The 19036-nt window shown below is 64.1% G+C and overlaps 2 protein-coding genes across 6 annotated transcripts in view; one reads left to right on the forward strand and one right to left on the reverse strand.

Moving 5' to 3' along the window:
- The first annotated feature begins 56 nt into the window (after window positions 1–56).
- On the forward strand, window positions 57–13983 carry TRPV4 (transient receptor potential cation channel subfamily V member 4). 4 transcript variants are annotated; one of them, XM_080559296.1, is made up of 16 exons: window positions 57–186; window positions 2871–3289; window positions 4335–4507; window positions 4676–4828; window positions 5141–5281; window positions 5371–5669; window positions 5994–6173; window positions 6241–6399; window positions 6472–6564; window positions 6740–6813; window positions 6903–7068; window positions 7291–7357; window positions 7553–7869; window positions 7977–8135; window positions 8324–8445; window positions 8565–13983. In XM_080559296.1, exons 2-16 carry the CDS (start codon window positions 2946–2948, stop codon window positions 9085–9087), a joined length of 2970 nt encoding a protein of 989 aa, XP_080415422.1. In that variant the 5' UTR covers window positions 57–186; window positions 2871–2945; the 3' UTR covers window positions 9088–13983. The 4 variants fall into 4 exon arrangements, with proteins under 4 accessions (XP_080415422.1, XP_080415424.1, XP_080415421.1 ...); XM_080559298.1 differs by having other exon boundaries at window positions 8008–8135; window positions 8565–8846; XM_080559295.1 differs by having other exon boundaries at window positions 4335–4828.
- FAM222A (family with sequence similarity 222 member A) overlaps window positions 13467–19036 on the reverse strand; it is a 28935-nt gene continuing 23365 nt past the window's right edge. For both annotated transcript variants that reach the window (XM_080559319.1, XM_080559318.1), the window contains exon 3: window positions 13467–15954. In XM_080559319.1, coding sequence (XP_080415445.1) covers window positions 14726–15954 — 1229 coding nt within the window. In that variant the 3' untranslated portion in view covers window positions 13467–14725. The remainder of the gene's footprint in view (window positions 15955–19036) is intronic.

Below are 19036 nucleotides of genomic sequence, written 5' to 3' on the forward strand. Positions count from 1 at the left end.
CGGGGCCGTCCCGGGGGCGGGCCCGGCTGCGGGCGGGTCCCGGGGCGCCCGCCCACGGCAGCGGGGCCGGGCCGGGAAGGACCGGGACGGGAGGGACCGGGACGGGAGGGACCGGGACGGGGCCCGCGGCGGCTGCGGGAGGCGCCGGAGGCTGCGGGAGCGGCGCGGGACGGGCCGGGACGGGCGGTACCGGGACGGGACCGGGGCTGGGGACGGGGGAGCGGGGCTGGGGGCAGCGGGCAGGGGCTGGGGGGTAGCGGGGTGGGGGGCTCGGGGTGCCGTGGGGTGGGGGGCTCGGGGTGCCGTGGGCTCCAAACCCACCCGCGCAGCGGCTCCGCGCCCCGGCTGGTGGCTGGGTGGCTGCTGCTTGGCCCCGGGGGGGGGGTCCGGGGGGGCCGAGGTGCGGGTGCTGGGCGCGCACCTGGGTGCGGGTGCGAGGGTTTGTGTTGGATGCGAGCGGCGGGGCCGTGCCCGGCAGGCTCGCTGCGCGACGCCAGGCGTTGAGTCATTTGCTCCGTGGGGTGAGGAAGGCTGAAAAACGAAAAAAAAAAAAATATATCCAAATAAGTCAACAAGCCAAATAAAACCCGATTGACAACACCTTTCCTGGCAGCGGCGGGGCCCATGGGAGCGCCTGTGTGTTCGCAGGGCCGGTCGCGAGACCGTCACTTCCCAAGCAAGCTTCCTCCCCGGCACGTGACGGCAGCCGCTCCGTCACCCGCTTCTGCCTCGCGTCCCCCTGCCTTCAGCCCTGCGATGGCCCCGGTGCCGCTTGTCCCCATCCCATGACCGCAGCGGGGTCGTCCCCGGCCGACGGCCACGGGATGGGATGCGCCGGCCTCGCTTCTCGCTCTTTTTGCTGCCGCGGGTTAAGCCAAATGAAAACCGATTCAAATCTCCGGGGAGAGGCGTGCTGCCTGCAGGAAGCTGATTTCCATTCGCCTGCTGCCCGGGTGACCCCGGGCCCGATGTCCTCGGGGAACCCTCTGTAAGGGCACCCAGGCTCTGGGTGCTGGCAGGTGCCACCACTTCAGCCAGGCTGTGACCGCTGCCTTCCGCAGCACCACGGCTCCAAGCGGCAAGCAGCGAGCTTTCACGCCCCTCCTTGCCCCGGCTCTACTTCTGCTTCCCTGGCCACCGCGGGGTGCTGCCACAGGGAAGCCCCTGTCTGGTGCTGGGCAGAAGCTCCACGCACCCGGTCCTGGCGGGAGGCAGGGGCGCTGGGGCTGGGGGGGGCTGCAAGGCGCTGCCCTGCCCAGAGCCCTCCCCGTGCCCCCCGCAGACCTCGGAGGAAAACCGCCCGCGTTTGCAGCACGAGCGGCGCAGAGCTGCACCCACCCGTGCTCCACCAGGGAGTAAAATTACATCCTGGTAGTAAAATCCTCACGGGTAATTGTGCATTCGCGCCCCTCCTTGCAGCGCTGGCATCCCCCCGGCTCTGCCCTGGCCTCTGGCTGGGTTTGGCAGCCTGATCTATATTTGGGCTTTGCCCTCGCTGCTTTTCTCTGAAGCTGTGCTTTTCCTGTGGTTTGGGCTGGGATTCCAGCACAGTGGAGAGGGGTTGGGTGCTCCGTCCCCGTGCTGGAGGGGTTGGCGTGCCGTGAATTCCCTGGTCTGGTGTCTCGGACAGCCAGGCTGCGTGAGAGCCCGTGTTTGCTCGGTGTCGGGTGTGCGAGAGCCGGGGTCACCGCGGCTTTGGCAGGTGCACGTGGAATTTCTTGCAGTGAGAGCAGGGCAGGAAGCGAGGAGGAGAAATCCCTTTACGCCCCGTCACACGCCCCGCATCTCCTGGGGCTGTGCGTCCCCGCTGCCGCCTCCTGCGGGATCCGGGGGCTGCGGGGGCAAAGGGGATGTTGCCCACAGCCCCCCCACGCTGCCGCAGTTCCTGGGGCCATTTGCAGCCCCCGTCCCCTGCCCGCGTGGGGAGCCGTGGCCCGGCCGCCGCGGGTGTCCGTGGCGACACGCTGCCTAATTAGAAGCACGTTATCCAGCAGCCATCTCCGGGAGGGCCAAGCCCGACATTATGGCTTGTCGTACAGAGCTGCAGCCCAGCAGCAAATTATACGTTCCCCGGGTGCTTTTTCTGTCTCTGAACCCCGGGTCTGGGAACGAGGGCTGAGCGAGCTCCCGGGAGGCAGAAACTGAGCCAGGGCTGAGCACTGCTGTATTTTGTGGTGTGTTTTCATGGAAAGCTGGGGAGCCCGGGGGGTATTTACCTGCTGGGCCAGCAAGCAGGCAGGTGTCTGTCCGTGGAGACCCCAGCCAGCACCACGTGTCCCCCACAGCGCTGTGCTGTCCGTGCTGGTGTCACGACTTTCCACCGGTCTCCTTTCCCCCTGCACGACCAAAACCCATCGTTTCTTGCCCCAAACACTGCTCGCTCCCTCCGCCAGGACCCGCCGGCTGCGTCCCCCCGCCGTGCCGGGGTCCAGGTCACAGCCCCGGCTTGTGTGGCACCGCCGCCGGGTGGTGGGCTGTGGGGGGGCCCGCTCCTGACCCCCTGTGGCTCCCCTCACCCCCAGCCGGGTGGCTCCCCGGGGGCCGGGCAGCACGCACAGGGCCCGCTCTGTGCCCCAGCCTGGGCTGCACCCAAGCTGACCACAGCGGGGCCGGGCTCCAGGCAGCTGCGCTTTGAAGCCGGCAGCGCCGGAGCCGGTGGGACTGCGTGGACGCGAGGGGTCCCCGCGGGCGGGTAGGTGGGCTGGGGAGTGCCGGGGGTCCCGCTGGCCCCAAACGCTGTTGGGGTCGGGGTGAGACGCTGCTCCTGCCGTGGGACCCGGCAGCGGCTCGCACAGGGCACGGTGCCCGTGGGAGAGGATGGGGCGGGAGGGGAAGTTATTTGGGAATGACTCCGGGCTTTCCTCTGCCAGGTCTCCTGCTTTCACGGAAGGACCGAGGAGCGCGGCCACCCAGGCAGCGAGCAGAGGTCCCGCTGAAAGGGGAGCATGGCAGACAGCGAGGACCCCCGCGATGCCGGGGAGGCCCCGGGGGACGACTCCTTCCCTCTCTCCTCGCTGGCCAACCTGTTCGAGGTGGAGGACACCCCGTCCCCTGCCGAGGCGTCTCGGGCCCCCCCCGGTGCTGGGGACGGAAAGCAAAACCTGCGCATGAAATTCCACGGGGCCTTCCGGAAAGGTGCCCCGAAACCCATGGAGCTGCTGGAGGCCACCATCTACGAGTCGTCCGTGGTCCCCGCGCCCAAGAAGGCCCCCATGGACTCCCTCTTCGACTACGGCACCTACCGCCACCACCCCAGCGAGAACAAGCGCTGGCGCAGGAGGGTTGTGGAGTGAGTACGGGGTCCCCCGCGCACCCCGGGGACACCACTGCTGGTGGGGTGCATGGGGCACCCTGGCATGGGTATGGGGGTGCAAGGCAGCTGGGGACGGGCCCCCAGGGCTCTCTGAGTGGCATTTAGGGGTGCTCTGGGCAGGGAACTCGGGGTGCCACGCACGTGGCGCTCCCAGCCAGTCCCGGTGAGGATGCCTGGTGCCGTGCCAGGCCGGGCTGTGCCGTGCTGCGCCGTGCCACGCCGTGCCGTGGGCTGCAGCCCCACGCCGCCGTGGGGCCGGGACCGTGGCCCCCCCCTTCCCCTCCTGCCTGCGCTGTGAAAGAGGGCTCTGTGCTGCAGCCGCTCCCTGCCGGTGCGGGACGTCTGGCTCCCCTGGCATGAAAGGGCTTTTCAGGAGGGGCCTCCGCCCTCGGCCTGCGTCAGGAAACCGGAGCCGGGGCGGCCGCCTGCAGCCGGGCACACAATGCCCGTCTGTGCTGGGCACCTGGGCCGGCCTGGTTGGGCCCTCTGGGTGCCGCACCCTGCCTGCCCCGGCGGCACCTCGTGTCCCTGGGCTGCAAGCGGGGCCGAGGGGGGCTCCCCAGGCCTGGAGACCCCGGCTGGGGCAGCCGCCGTCCCTCCTCCCCCAGGTTTCTGGAGCTGGATGATTGTCCCCTGCTGCCGCTGCCCACTCTGGCTCAGCCCGTGTCGCTGGAGACTGTCCCAGAGCCGTGGCCTGTCCCTGCTGGGGGGCTCTGCCCTGCCACTGTGACCCACAACGGGAGCAGCACCCGGTCCCCGTGGGTGCCACAGGGAGGCGGGAGGTGACTGCGAGCACTGGGTGCCTCCCCTGTGGCTGCTGCCCCCCCTGGGGCCACCCCAGCCAAGGGGTCTATGATTTAGGGTGGGCAGAGCCCCCGCCAGCCCCCCCGTCCAGAGCACCCCACTGCTCCCACTGCTCCCATGCCCATCCCCACAGCTCTGAGCTCGGCTTGTGGGTGGGAAACTGAGGCACGGAGCGGGGAGGCAGCTGCGGTGCTCAGTCCTGCTGCTTCTGTTGCAGGAAGACAGCGCCGGGCACCAAGGGGCCGGCTCCTGACCCGCCCCCTGTCCTCAAGGTCTTCAACAGACCCATCCTCTTCGACATCGTCTCCCGAGGGTCCCCGGCCGGCCTGGACGGGCTCCTCTCCTTCCTGCTCACCCACAAAAAGCGCCTGACGGACGAGGAGTTTCGAGGTGAGCGCCTGGGACCTCACGGTGCTGGGGGTGCACAGGGCCACCGGCAGATCCTGTGCCCCTGCGGGGACAGCACTGCATGGCCCCGGCGTGGGGGCTGTGGCACCAAGAGGAGCCGGGGATTTGGTCGGGGTCTGGGGCAGCCCCCTCAGCGTCCTCCGCTCCCAGAGCCCTCGACGGGGAAGACCTGCCTGCCCAAGGCACTGCTCAACCTGAGCGGGGGCAAGAACGACACCATCCCCGTCCTCCTCGACATCGCCGAAAAGACGGGCAACATGCGGGAGTTCATCAACTCGCCCTTCCGCGATGTCTACTACCGGGGTAGGGGGGCACGGGGGACGTGGCTGGGCCTAGGGGTCGCTAAGGGACCCTGGGGAGGCTGAGGGACCCTGGGGAGGTTTGGGAACCCTGGGGAGGTTTGGGGACCCTAGGGAAATTTGAGGATCGGAGCAGTGGAGACCCTGGGGAGGATGGAGGACTCCAGCAGGGCTTGGGGATTGACGATGCAGGGACCTTGGGGAGGATGGAGGACCCTGGGGAGGCTCAGAAACTGGAGCGGGGGGTCCCCAAGGAGTCTGGGGGTCCATGGGGAGTCTTGGGGTGAGGCTGCAGTGACGGGCGCCCCTGGCACAGGTCAGACAGCCCTGCACATTGCCATCGAGCGCCGCTGCAAGCACTACGTGGAGCTGCTGGTGGAGAAAGGAGCAGATGTGCACGCCCAGGCCCGCGGCCGCTTCTTCCAGCCCAAGGACGAGGGCGGCTACTTCTACTTCGGTGAGCTGGGGAGGGGGGCTGGCGGCAGCGGGGCCGGGTCCTTGGGGATGTCCCCGCGGTGGGGCGCCCACCGTGTGCTGTCCCCGCAGGAGAGCTGCCCCTCTCGCTGGCCGCCTGCACCAACCAGCCCCACATCGTGCACTACCTGACGGAGAACGGGCACAAGCAGGCGGACCTGCGGCGCCAGGACTCCCGCGGCAACACCGTGCTGCACGCCCTGGTCGCCATCGCCGACAACACCCGCGAGAACACCAAGTTCGTCACCAAGATGTACGACCTGCTCCTCGTCAAGTGCGCCAAGCTCTTCCCCGACACCAACCTCGAGGCGCTGCTCAACAACGACGGCCTCTCGCCGCTCATGATGGCCGCCAAGACCGGCAAGATCGGGGTACGGTGACCCCGGCCCTGTCGCGCTCGGTGCGCGGCGCCGCTGGCCGCAGGCCGCACCGCCGCTGGCTGCACGTGCTTTGAGAAACCTGCATGTGCAGGCGATTAACCTGGCTAATTAACCCCTCCTTGCATCCTGTCCGTTCCCTAATTAACCCCAGGCCCTCCTCACACCCTGCCCTTGCCCCTCGCTCACCCTGGCTCGCCCGGGGGCCGGTTAAAGATGCACAAGCTGCATCGCCCTGGGGGGCTGCGGCCCTGTTTTGGGAACCGCCGCGGACGGGGCGGGAGGGGGCAGACCCATGGGCCAGGCGCCCCCCCACAGATCTTCCAGCACATCATCCGTCGGGAGATCACGGACGAGGACGCCCGGCACCTCTCGCGGAAGTTCAAGGACTGGGCGTACGGCCCCGTCTACTCCTCGCTCTACGACCTCTCCTCGCTGGACACCTGCGGGGAGGAGGTGTCCGTGCTGGAGATCCTCGTCTACAACAGCAAGATCGAGGTGCGTGGGGGCCGGGGGGCCGGGGGGCTGGGGTTGGTTCCATTCTGATCTGCCGGCATCCCCCCAGAACCGCCACGAGATGCTGGCCGTGGAGCCCATCAACGAGCTGCTGCGTGACAAGTGGCGCAAGTTCGGGGCCGTCTCCTTCTACATCAGCGTGGTCTCCTACCTCTGCGCCATGGTCATCTTCACCCTCATCGCCTACTACCGCCCCATGGAAGGCCCCGTGAGTCCCCGGGGGATGTGGGGCAGAGTGGGGGGCTCTGGGCTATGCCACTGACGTGTCCTTTCCCCGCAGCCCCCCTACCCTTACACCACCACCATCGACTACCTGCGCCTGGCCGGGGAGATCATCACCCTTCTCACCGGCATCCTCTTCTTCTTCACAAACGTCAGTGGCGTGAGGCAGGGGGAACGGGGTGGCCCAGCCCTCGTGGGTGCTGTACGAGGAGGGTGACAGCCCCGTGTCCCCTGGCACCAGCCCCTGCTGCGATGCCCTCTGGACGCCCGGACCCTGCTGGCAGGGGCTGCCCCCGGCCCCTCTCCAACCTTTCCTCTCTCCCCAGATCAAAGACCTGTTCATGAAGAAGTGCCCAGGCGTGAACTCGTTCTTCATCGACGGCTCCTTCCAGCTGCTCTAGTAAGTGGGGACGCCCACGGGGCCTCTCAGACGGCTCATCCCCAGGCTTGCCGGGGACAGTGGCGGGTAGTGGCTGTCCTCTTCTCCAGCTTCATCTACTCGGTGCTGGTGATCGTGACGGCGGGGCTGTACCTGGGAGGCGTCGAGGCGTACCTGGCCGTCATGGTCTTCGCGCTGGTCCTGGGCTGGATGAACGCGCTCTACTTCACCCGAGGGCTCAAGCTGACGGGGACCTACAGCATCATGATACAGAAGGTCCAGCGGGGTTGGGGTCTTCTCCTCCCTGGGCAGGGCTGGTCCTGCTGTGGATGTGCAGTCCAAAAAGAGGGTCCTCACTCCAAGCTTTCTGCTGGGGGGGCTTCACTTCAGGGTCCTGCTCCAGTTCCTGCCACGCGTCCTGCAGGACTGCTGCAGCCCCTAGCGTGGGTCTGGGGGTTGCAGGCCAGCAGGGCTCATCCCCATCTCCATCACTTGCAGATCCTCTTCAAAGACCTTTTCCGCTTCCTCCTGGTCTATTTGCTCTTCATGATCGGCTACGCATCGGGTAGGTGTGGGGCCAGCAGGCCGGGGCACAGGGGAACGATCCCTGCTCCATCCTAACTGCCTGTGGGAGCAGCCTCCAGCACCTCCTGTGGCACAGAGGAGAGGGCTTGGCCATCCCGGAGCAGCGTGGAGCCTGCTGCGGCCCTGTGCTTGTTGCTGCCCCCACGGACTCTCTGTCCCTGTCCCTCTCCCCCAGCTCTGGTGTCCCTCCTGAACCCGTGTCCCAGCAGCGAGTCCTGCGGCGAGGAGCAGTCCAACTGCACGGTGCCCACCTACCCCTCGTGCCGGGACAGCCAGACCTTCAGCACCTTCCTGCTCGACCTCTTCAAGCTCACCATCGGCATGGGCGACCTGGAGATGCTCGAGAGCGCCAAGTACCCCGGCGTCTTCATCATCCTGCTCGTCACCTACATCATCCTCACCTTCGTGCTGCTCCTCAACATGCTCATCGCCCTCATGGGGGAGACTGTGGGCCAGGTGTCCAAGGAGAGCAAGCACATCTGGAAGCTGCAGGTGTGTCTTTGGGAGCTGCCGAGCAGGGGGGCTCCATGGGGTCCCCGTGCCAGGGACCACCAAAGCAGCACCGTCTGGGCGGGGGACCCCAGTGCCTCCATCCCCAGGTGGCTGAGGGGTCCCTGGTGTCCCCGGCAGTGGGCCACCACCATCCTGGACATCGAGCGCTCCTTCCCTGTCTTCCTGCGGCGAGCTTTCCGCTCCGGGGAGATGGTGACCGTGGGCAAGGGCACCGATGGGACGCCCGACCGCCGCTGGTGCTTCAGGTAAGGGCGTGTTCCGTGCAATATCCGTTATTGGCTCCTCATTAGGCCTCATTAGAGCAGGGTGGTTTGTGCTCATCTGGGGCCGGGTGGTGCTGCGGGTGTTGGGATGGCGCAGGGACACGGGTGCAGGAGCTGCTGCCTGGCTCCAGCAGCTCCACGCAGCTTCTGGGCTCTGCCCTTCCCCGCAGGGTGGACGAGGTGAACTGGTCCCACTGGAACCAGAACCTGGGCATCATCAGCGAGGACCCGGGCAAGAGCGACACGTACCAGTACTACGGCTTCTCCCACACCGTGGGCCGGCTGCGGAGAGGTGAGCGTGGGCTGGGGACATCCCTCAGGGCTCCGCTCATCCCTCCGATGAGCCCCAGGAGCAGACGGGTTCGGGGGGAGCCGCGGGGCGCCCAGCTCTAACGAACCCCGATCCCACAGATCGCTGGTCGACGGTGGTGCCGCGCGTGGTGGAGCTCAACAAGAGCTGCCCGCCGGAGGAGGTGGTGGTGCCGCTGGGGACACTGGGGACAGGAGAGGCACGGGAGCGGCGGCACGGGCAGGCCCCCAGCTCCCCGCTCTAGCACGGCGGTGCCGGAGCCGATGGACTCTGCCCCGGCACAGCCCCGGCACGGCCCGCAGAATCGCGGCTCCCACGTGCGCTCCCCGGTGCGTCTGTTCCTCAGGGATTCGTGCAGCTTCCATTCCTCCAGCAGCCGCCGTCCCGGTGGGTGTCCGTCCCAACGGGGGTCCCGGCTGGCCCCGGGGGTGCTGGGGGTCTCCGGGTCACCCCGACGAGCTCCGGTGCCGCCGCTTTGCTTTCCTGTGCTGGGGCCATCGGCTGCGCCGTGCTGGGAGCCTCTGCCACGGGCAGGGTGCTGGGAGCACAGCCCCCCCCCTCGCACCACAGCCAAGGGCTTTTGCCACACGTTTTTGCACAAGATTTATACGACTATTTATTTAGTAATAAAGAGTGACCTGCAGGGGCCGTGTCCTCGTGTCATTGACTGGTGTCGGCTGGGAGAACGTCGCTGCAGGAGGCTCTCTGGGAGGGAGGTGGGAGCTGTTTGCCTCCTGCACCATGCGTGCCGTGCCACGTGAGGCCGTGCCGTGCTGCAGCATGCCGTGCGGTGTGACGCCGTGCCGTGCTGCAGCATGCCGTGCTGTATCTCTGCCAGGGCAGCTGCTGCAGGGCTGGCCCAGGAGCACCCAGGAGCCTGCCCCTGCCCTGGCCCCTCTCTCTGCGTGGCACTAATGCACCGTCGGCTTGGGTCACCGCTGCCAAACCGCAGCCCTCGGGGCCTAGAAGTGTCTAAGCGAGATTTCCACGTGCCGTGGGTGGGTGTTGGCACAGCCCCCCCGGGCTCACACCCCTTGGCAGACAGACGGACAGACCTGCCCGGGGCAGGAGCGCTCCTGCGGAGCCCTGCGCCGCGTGGAGCCAGCGTGGCAAGGCACAGCCGTGGTGTGGAGCTGGGAAATGCCCACGGGGCACGGGACAGGGCAGCGTGGGGCAGCCAGGACGTGCAGGGCTGGGGTCGCGGAGGGCTGTGGTGCCCGGCGTTATCCTCCTGGCCTCGGCTGCTTCGCCCAGGAGACTGCAGCGCATGGCCCCGGTAGCCTCTTGCTCGTCGCGTGGGGCATGGGAACGACGCACGGCTATGGTGCACGGCCCTCGTGCGAAGTCCCTGTGCACGGCCCTTGTGCACAGCCCCTGGGCAGCGTCTTCGTGCACGGCCCTTGTGCAAAGACCTCGTGCACGGCCCTTGTGCAGGATCCTCGTGCCCAGCCCCTGTGCAGGCTGCGGGCGGCTGCAGCCCGGTCCCGCGGGGGGGCAGCACACACCGCGCAATGCCGGCTCCGGCACCCACCCCCCACCCCCCCCAGGCCCACCCCTGGGTGCAGAGCCCCGGCCGAGGCTCCCAAAAACAAAGTCTTGGGGGTTGGGGCGGGGGAGAAGGGGGGTCTCAAGCCCCCTTAGGTGCAGCCCAAGCTGCTGGAGGCCGTGGCAGGCGGTGGGAGCTGGGCTGCAGGACCCGGGACCCCTCTTAACCTGGGTCAGAGCCAGGGGGCATCAAATCAAATCAAATGATCAGATCAAATAAAAACCGGGGGGCGCCGCGCACCCCCTGCCCGCCTGCTGCTGAGGCCAGCGGGCAGCACCGCTGCGCCTGCCGGCCTGCATCCCCCTGTGCTGCCGGGCGTTATGCCCTGGGGGGCTCCTCCCGTGCTCCTGTCCCCCTCCACGACCCCCTGCATCGCCCCGTGTCCTGCAGCGGGAAGGGGGGGGGAGCGTGGAGGGACCCCTCGGGTGGCAGCGGTGGCTGGGCGCCGTGCTGCGCGGTGGCACCTCGCGGGGCCGTGGGAGCAGCCCGGCTCGCTGAGCAAATGATATAGCAGGAAAGGGGGGCACTTCATCTTCCGCCTTGATTACTCGCCGTTAGCTTTAACTGCACTGTCTCCGTTTAAATGTGATTTACATATATCTCTCATATTGTGGTTTAAGTATTTCCCCAGGGTGAGGGAATGAATAAGTTTCATTATCACTACTTAGGAGAGGCTGAGGTTTCAGCTCTCGGCTCACGCTGCATAATCAAATGAGGCGCTGAGCCGGCTCCATCTTTCATGCGAGACGTTATTTGAAAATGATAAACTTTGCTTTCCCCATGCCTGGCAGCACGTTCCCATCGGGCACACCAGGCCCGGCCGGACAGCAAGAGCACCTGGCGTGCCCTCAGCCCACCTTGGTGACAGGCACGGGATCTTCCAGCGCCGCTGGAAATAAAACAAATTTTTCCCCACCGCGCAAGCTCTCAAGTCCTGAAGGTGCAGGGGTGTGCTTGCGATGGCTTTTAAATGGCTGGGGATGTGCGAGGTGGGAGCGCTGCTTCCCCCAGGCCCCCTGCGCCTTCGAGACGCACCCTGCGGCGGCTGGGTGCCGATGGGGACCCCGCAGCCACGGCGGTGACACCCCAGGGTGCCCCCCGCGACACCACGGGGTGCCTCTGCCACGCGGGGGGCTGCGGGGTGGCCTCGGGGCATGCGTTTGCCCCTTTCCCTGCCCTGCCCTGCGGCCCCTCTCGGTTATTTCACCCCTTTGACCCCCCCCAGGTCTGCTCGGGCACGGCCCCCCCCGGCCCCCTGCTCCGCAGCACCGTGCCGGCGATGACAAACCCAACAAAGGGAAGAGAAAGGCACTTGTCATCCAGAATGCGGAGCGCGGAAGCAAATTTATTTTTAGATAAATCTAAAGCTTAATTTGTGAAGCTAATATCAATCAAAATGAGAGATGGGTTTTTTTAAGTCCTTTTGCAGCCGTGCAATTTATATCGCCTGTCTCTTCTCCCCACTCTCAACCAGCAAAGGCGGCTGCAAAGTTTAATATCAGCCTCGTGTGCGCCTGCCTTAAAAATCATTATTATTATTTTAATAGAACTATTTTTGCGGATCAGAAAGGCCATCATTCCCCCCGCCAGGGTGTGAGGGTGCTGCGGTGGAGGTGGCTTTGCCCTGAGGTGCTGGGATGCATTTCGGTGAGCCCCTGCCCCATCCCCATTCGCATCCACCCGCGTTTCGGGTACCAACCTGCGCCTCCTCGTCCAGCTCCGGCAGCCCTGCAGGGTGAGTGCTTGATGGAGGTGGGCGGCTGCTAACGAGGGACACATTTATTTTGCATTACACATTTGAAACCTTCCCGTGTGGAGTGAAATCCTCCTCCAACGACGGATCTATCTGAGGGGCGAATGAAACTGCTAAATAATAAAAACCCAGAGCACCTCCTAATGAAATGTAATGACTTCGAGACCTGCAAGATGAATTGAGCCATCGCTCCCAGCTGCTCGCCCTGATTTATAGTGAGGTGGTAAATATGATAGAGGCGTCGCTAACGAGTTCCCCCTCGGAGGGGAAACTGCAAGCAGAGAAGTTTCTGCCTGGGCTCCGAGCCCCTGGGGAGGCCACTTGTAGGCACGTACACGTGTGTGTGTGCGTGTAGGTGTTGTGTGGGTGCACGGGGGAGCCCTGCACCCCGCTCTGCCCACCCGAGGGCGGCCCTGCTCCCACATAAGCCCCTTTGCAGGGGCAGGTGAAGGTGCCAGTCCCAGCTACCACAGCCCCAGCCTGGTCTCAGAGCCTTGGGAATGGAAACCGAAGCATGGCCACGAGGTCTGCGTGTCCCCGCCGGGCAGTCGTGGTTCCCCGTATCCGTCTCTGGCAGGTGTCCCTGCGGGGTGACGTCCCCGGGCTGCGTGGGGATGCTGCTGCTCGCTCCCAGCCTGGCAGGGAGAAAAGCGTCCCTTTGGGCAGCGCCAGCCCGCACCGTGCCGGGCACAGCGGGACCCCACCTTTGCTGCTTCGAGCACCCACGTGCTTCAGCCTCACGTTCCTTTGAACGTGGCAGCCTTTTAACGACAAAGATCTAAGCAAACGTTTTCTGCCAGATGCTCTGATTTTAATGCTCAAAGCAGGCAACGGCACTCCCTCCGCCTCCCTTACCCCCCCCCCAAGTGACATTAACCTCTGTGAAAAATTCCTTTTGTCCCAATTCCTCTTTGTTCCCTTGATCGGCTGTCACGCCAGCGCTGCCGGTGACGGAGCGGTCCCCTCCTGGCACGCCGTAAAATACCAGCAGGAACACGCTCCCTGCCGTTACGGCAAGAGCGAACAAGAGGGACGGAGCCGTGGTGGCCGTCGGGTGGCTGCAGGGACAGCGACGGCTCCATCCTTGTTCCCGCGAGGTGGTGGTGAGCCTCCTGGCGACTGGCACGGCACAGCACGGGGCACGGCATGGGCCCCTCTGTGCCGCGGGGAGCCACGGTCCGAGGGTGACAAAGGGACATCAGGCTCCCCTGGCCGTGGCTGCCCTCTTGGTCCAGCTCTAAAGCCCCTGGCCGTCCCCGGACCAGATTCCTCAGCAGATGGGGAGAGACGCCACCAGCGCCAGTGCTGCACGGGTCCTGCGTCACCCGACGGCTCGGGGGACAAACGACCAGCACCCGTGTCCCAGCGCCCACCCGCGGTGCACTCAGGGCCGCGGCCCCTAATCCCACGGCTTTGGCAGCACCGGGGCGGCCCCGCACACGTGCGTGTGCCTCGCCTGGCACCGGGGAAGGATTAATGGATCAGCGTGGTTAGGAGGATATTTATAGGTGTTCCTCCGTGCCCTAAAAATCTCCAGGGCGAAGCCAGGCCAGGAGCGGAGCCGGGGTGGGCAGAGGTGTCCCGGTGTCCCCGGCTGGGCTGGGGTGACACCGGGGAGGCCACAGCAAGCAAACAAAAATCCAGAGCACACGTCCAGTGACATCCTGGTTTTACTTTGGGAAAAACAACATCCGGACACACAGCTTGCAGGTTTTGTGGTTGTTTTTTTTTTTTTTTTTTTTTCTCGTTTGTTTTCTCTCATTTTTAAAACAATATAGTGCAGACAGCACTTCTCACAGTAGAATATAATGGTCAATTTTAGTATAAAAAAAAACATTCTCAGAGATTTGTAAATGCACTTAGTGCTTGAACAGGCCTTTCAGGGATACAGTACCTCTTTTCTGAGCACAATCACCTTGGGTTTCATCAGGGTATTGTTTCCTTTTCCTTTAAACATCAAAACACTTTGTATTTTGTGATGCGGAGCCTTTTTAAATGAATAAATCTATTAAACACATAATTACACATACTGAATAACGGACCATAATGAGTGTTTTTGAACTGCTTTAAAAAAAAAAAAGAAAAGGAAGTATGCAATCCCACCCCAGCGCGGTGGCTAGATGCGCTACTGAACGTGATCCTACATCTCCTTGTCTGCCTCTCAAATGGAACAAGGGTATAATTGACAGTTAAAAAAAAAAAGCAAAAAAAAAACCCAAAACCTTGGAAATCTGAGACTTAGGCGTGGTCCTGTGGGCTCGGCCGCCCTGTGGGACTTTCTCTGGGTGACCCCGGCCCCTGCTCACCCCTCTCCTGCCCTCGCCCCGTGGCAGGGCTGGGCGAGGGGAGCGGGGCGGGCGGTGCTGCAGCCACCACGAGGTGCACGCTCTAGGCAGCTAAAAAAAAAAAAACAAGGAAAAAAAACCAAACAAACAAACCAAAAATCTGTTCAAGTTTTCAAGTGTTTTTCTTAAATAGCCTCCAGACTGTCCCCAGTTATTAGCTTTAATCAAAGCAGTGCAAGTTATGGACTTCAACTAAAGGTGAGCGCGGGCGCTCGCGGGCGGGGACCCTGCCTGCGGCGCAGCCCCGGGGCCGGCCACCGCGCGGATCCGGCCGGGCACGCGCGTACGCCCGTGCGCAGAGCGGAGCCTCCTCTCCCTGGATAGCAGCAACTCGTAGCGATTCCCTGTTCACATTCGTGGAAATAAAATGATTTCTGAGCTATATAGACAAGCATTCCTTCATCCTTGGCTTCCAGCGGGTTTCGGGCGCATCCAGTTTGACGACCCCGGTTAAATGCCAGTATCTGCGGGGCGCCGGGACCCCTTTCGGTAGCCAACCCCGTCCCCCCCCCATCACCCCGCCCTGGCCTCCACGGTCTCGCAGCCTCGCGGTGCCGGAGGCCCCCCGGCCGCCGTCCCGGCCGTCGCCCTGGCTTTGGGAAGAGCAGCAGCCGCTCCTTATCTGTAGACGGGCAGGCGGATGTGAGCGTGCTGGTGGTCCAAGAGCCTTGGCACAGACACGGTCTCGTAGCCCTTGCCCAGCATCTGCTCCTTGATGCAGGGCGGGTGGATGTCGTTGATGAGATACTCCAGCGACTGTAGGCTGCTGCTGAGGATGGAGGTGTTGCAGAGCGTCTTGCTGGGCAGCCCCTCGGCCGGCAGCACGCCGAGCTCGCGGGGCGCGGGGCCCAGCTCGGGCGGGTTGTAACAGTCGCTGTTGGGGGTCACCAGGACGCTGTTCCAGGGCGGCGCGAAGTACTGCCCCACCGAGAAGTTGCCGTGCATGCAGTTCAAGGGCGACGAGCTCACCTTCTCGCCCGCCGCCGCCCCCGGCCCGTAGGGGCGCGAGGCGCCCGCGCAAGCCTCGGGGGACTTGCTGAGGGCCCCCCCGCCGCCGCCGCTGCCGCCGCCCCCGCTGTACATTCGCAGGTGCTGCTGCTGCTTCTGCTGCCAGAGCAGGTAGTCCACGCCGTCGGGGTAGAGGCCCGCCTTGGGCGCCAGGGCCGGGTTGGAGCCCAGCGCCAGCTCGGCTCCCTTGCGGCAGTCCGGCAGCACGGCGCCGGCGTAGGCCCCGGCCGAGGCCACGGCGGGGAAGGCGCCGTGCTTGGCCGGGCTGGGGTGGGCGCCCGCCAGGGCCGGGCAGGCCGGCTGGGAGCCCTGGGCCTGGCACTGCTGGTTGAGCTGGTAGATGATGCTCTGGATGGAGGGCAGGTTGGAGGGCGGCAGCGCCAGGCTCCTGCCCGCCAGCGGCAGCGCCGAGGCCGCCACCGTCACGTTGGGGGGCACGGGGCCCTCCAGCTGCTTCTGGCCGCCGTGGTAGCTCAGCTGCCCGGCGCAGGAAGGGCCTGGAGCTAAAGTGCTTGAGGCTGGGTAGGGAGCGACGCCGGCCTGGGCGGGCGACAGCTTAGTCCGCTTCCCCTCCGCGTTCTTCACCACGCTTTTGCCGGAGGCTTTGACGATGGCCAGGAGGCCCTGGTAGCCGCTGGCGTGCACGGGGTAGGGGCTGTAGCGCTGCCCCGTGGTGTCGTAGCCGTTGACCGTTCGGTTAAGGTGCTTGTGCTGTGGGACCCTGATGTTGGTGGGGAAGATCTTGATGGTCAGCGGGCTGTTGGCCACCTTCTGTGCATAGGCGTCCAGCTCGGCGGGGCTGGGGTAGCGCGGGGAATGCATGGGTGCCGCCGTCTCGCCTGCGGGAGCAAAGCGCAGCGTCAGTCCAGCCCCAGGACCCACGGCTCCCCTTCAGCCTCATCCCCTCCTCCTCCTCCTCCGGCACTACCCGCCCGGCTCCCGGCGCCAGCCTTTGGCAGAAACGAGGTCACGGCACAAACCTGCCCCCTCTCACTTATAAAGTCACTTCTAAGTGGCCTAAAATAAACTCGGTGTGGAGAATGGAAATGTCACTTTACCCAACGGGGGAATCTTTCTCCGAGATTGGATTTAAACTACATTATACAAGCAATTTCATGGGTGCTTTGCGCTGCTACGAGAACCTCACCAAAAATGGAAAAGCATTGCATTTACCAGCCATAAATCAGCAGTTCCTATAATGAGCACAAAAATGTCACTTTTATGCAATTTTACAGATGAACAAAACTGGTGAAATTAACTGTGGTAACCTACTGTAGTCAGCAAAAGCCACCGCAGAAAAAAAAATTATATATGTATATATTTTTGTTCCTTTCAAACTCTTTCCCAAGCAAGTTTCTGCCATTCTGGTGTGAAAACTCATTTGTCGTACCCATTATACTTTCATTTGGAGTTTATCTTGAGTATCCAATGAGCCACCAACTGTGAAAATGATTAAATCTACAAAATCTATCTAATAGATGGAATAAATTAGGTGTTTAAAATCTCCACACACACGTGCGCATGCACATCCAGGCCGGCACATGCGCGCGGCGGGGGGGTGACGCTGACTCCCCATCGTCTGTAAAGCACGCTGGGGGACACGGGTGCCCACGGTCCCAGTCCCCGTGCCCACGTGCTTGACCCAGGTGGTTGCAGTGGCTCGGGTTCCTGGTGGCAGCCAGAAAGGCGTGCTAGTCCTTCCACCACTGCCAGGAACCGCACGGCCGCAGAGCCACCAGTGACACCAATAAAAAGCAGGCGAAGGAGACGGACGTCCCCGTTGTGTGAGCAGAGTCGCCGTTGTCCGTAATGGGGACGTTACTGCCAGCTCCGTTTCACAAAATTTCTTCTCCTGATGTGCCGAACGTGTTTTTCCCCAGGCTGCAAGGAGTCCTGCTCTGCACGAGTACACCAGTGAGCACGGCACGGCGGTGCCTGTGCGTCGCTGCCACCTCGCCCGTGGCCACGGCGGTGGCACAGGGCAGCAGCGGGGACCCTCCAAGCACGGGGCCAGGGATGCAGCAGCAGCCGGCACACGTCTCGCCGTGCAATCCTCAATCCCAGTAAAAGTAATGGCACGGAAAAAGACATCATATAAGCATTTCACACATGCTTTATGAAGATGGGCCCATCTTTCCGCACGGCTGCTGAGCATCCTGGTTCTGCTCCCCAAGGGGTGAAGCTGCCCAGGGCTGGCTGCGCTGCAGGAGTGAGGTCCCCTCTCCGGGGCAGGCAGGCTGGGGACACCCCCAGCCCTAGGCACAGAGGAGTTTGTCCCCAGGCTCTGTCCAATGTCCATTCCCTAGACCAACCCCACTTCTCCCAGCGTGAAGGGAGCTCGAGCACTGCCATTGCTCCAAAAAGTTGCCGGCACAACTGGGTGACCGTCAGCCATCCTCAGCCCACCCTGGGCCAAGTGCCACCGAGGAGCCCCGGTGCTCCCGGGGACCCTGCCCCTCACTGCCAGGCAATTTCGGAGGCTGGGTGTCAAGGTCGCTGCTGGGGCACTCGCACCACAAGGACCTGGTGCACGACACCCCCGTGGAGGAGCGGCAGCATCCACAGGGGCGCGGGGAGCGAGCCCACGGCCGGCCGCCGCTGCTCTCAGTGCTCTCCATTAAAGCGATGTACCAGTAATTTAAAAGGCAGAATGGAAGAGCATTCACCAGCCATTTCTCCCATTAAGTTAATGTTATGGGCTTTTTACAGGTGTCTTAAATAGACATTGTTATTAACGAGTATATTAAGCCAATTAAAACCAGGGCCTTTGAGCAGGATTTAATGTAGCTGCTAGGAGAGACTGCAGCTCCGTACGGCAGGACGCAGCATCCCAGGCAGGCTGCCACGGGGCACGCAGCGCATCCACCACCTCCCCGTCCTTGGGGCATCGCTTGTGCTGGGTTAAACCCCCCCGGGACAACGGATCCCCGTGATCCATGGCTCTGCGAGTGAGCCGGGGGGCTCTGACCAGCGGCACGGCCGCCGGCACCACGAGCGACGCACGTCTGCATTCCCCTTCATGCCGGCACCGCTGTCCTTGGAGGTGGCAGCATCGTGAATACTCAATTAACATGACGCTAATTAGCTGGTGACACTTGCAGAATCCCTAATGAACCCCTTTCCACGGAGGGAGGAAAATACTCCTTTCTGAGCAAAAAATAGAAATAAAAAAGAGGCGATCGACGGGGGAGGGAGCGGCACGGCCCCGCACGCGCCCCTGCTCGCCGCCGGAGCCACCAAGCCCCGTCCCCGAGCCCCGCGGCCGCGGGCGACGTCGGTGGCATCGCCCCGCTCGAGGAGCGCGGGGGGCGGCGTGCTGGCTGCGAGCTAGCCGAGGGGGGAAGCGAGGAGCCTCCTTTGTCGCCTTCTTCACACCAGCTGGGTTGGATGTGACAAGTCACAAATTCAGTGTGTTGTCACATATCAGGGTGACGCACCAAACCCCCACTGGGAAAATTACAGAGCTACCAATTTCCAAGAGGCTCCTGGCGCGCTCGTGCGCGCTGCTGGTAAGCGGCTCCCCCTCTCCGGAGTAATTACTGCTTTCTAACGGGCTGTAATTACTGCGAGATGCAAACTCTCCCGAATCACCGCCGTCACCCGTCAGGCGCAGACAGCCCGCCTGATGCTCAGCCGGTCGCCGGCAGTTCCCCCCCCCCCCTTCCCTCCTCTTGAACCCGAAACGTCGAGGACGTCACGGCGAGGGTGGGGGCACGCGTTGTAACCCCCCCCCCGCCCCGCGCCGGCGCAGACCTCGCGCGCTCCCCCGGCGAGCGGTGCCCTCGCTGACCGCCAGCAGCTCCCCATGCGCCTGCAGGGCTGCAGCCACGGGAGGAGGGCGGGCGGTGGGGGCTGCTCCCCTGCCCTTTTCTCACCTCCTGCTCCGGAGCTCCGGCGGGCTCAGCGAGGGCTCGCTGCCAT

Source organism: Anser brachyrhynchus (genome assembly GCF_964034855.1).
Source record: "Anser brachyrhynchus genome assembly, chromosome: 17".
Classification (NCBI taxonomy): domain Eukaryota; kingdom Metazoa; phylum Chordata; class Aves; order Anseriformes; family Anatidae; genus Anser; species Anser brachyrhynchus.

Coding starts and splice junctions, on each gene's coding strand:
- TRPV4 (XM_080559295.1), top strand. CDS start 2,946: ATGGCAGACAGCGAGGACCCCCGCGATGCCGGGGAGGCCCCGGGGGAC. Junction 3,290..4,334: donor TGGCGCAGGAGGGTTGTGGA/GTGAGTACGGGG, acceptor CTTCTGTTGCAG/GAAGACAGCGCCGGGCACCA. Junction 7,870..7,976: donor AGCACATCTGGAAGCTGCAG/GTGTGTCTTTGG, acceptor CTCCATCCCCAG/GTGGCTGAGGGGTCCCTGGT.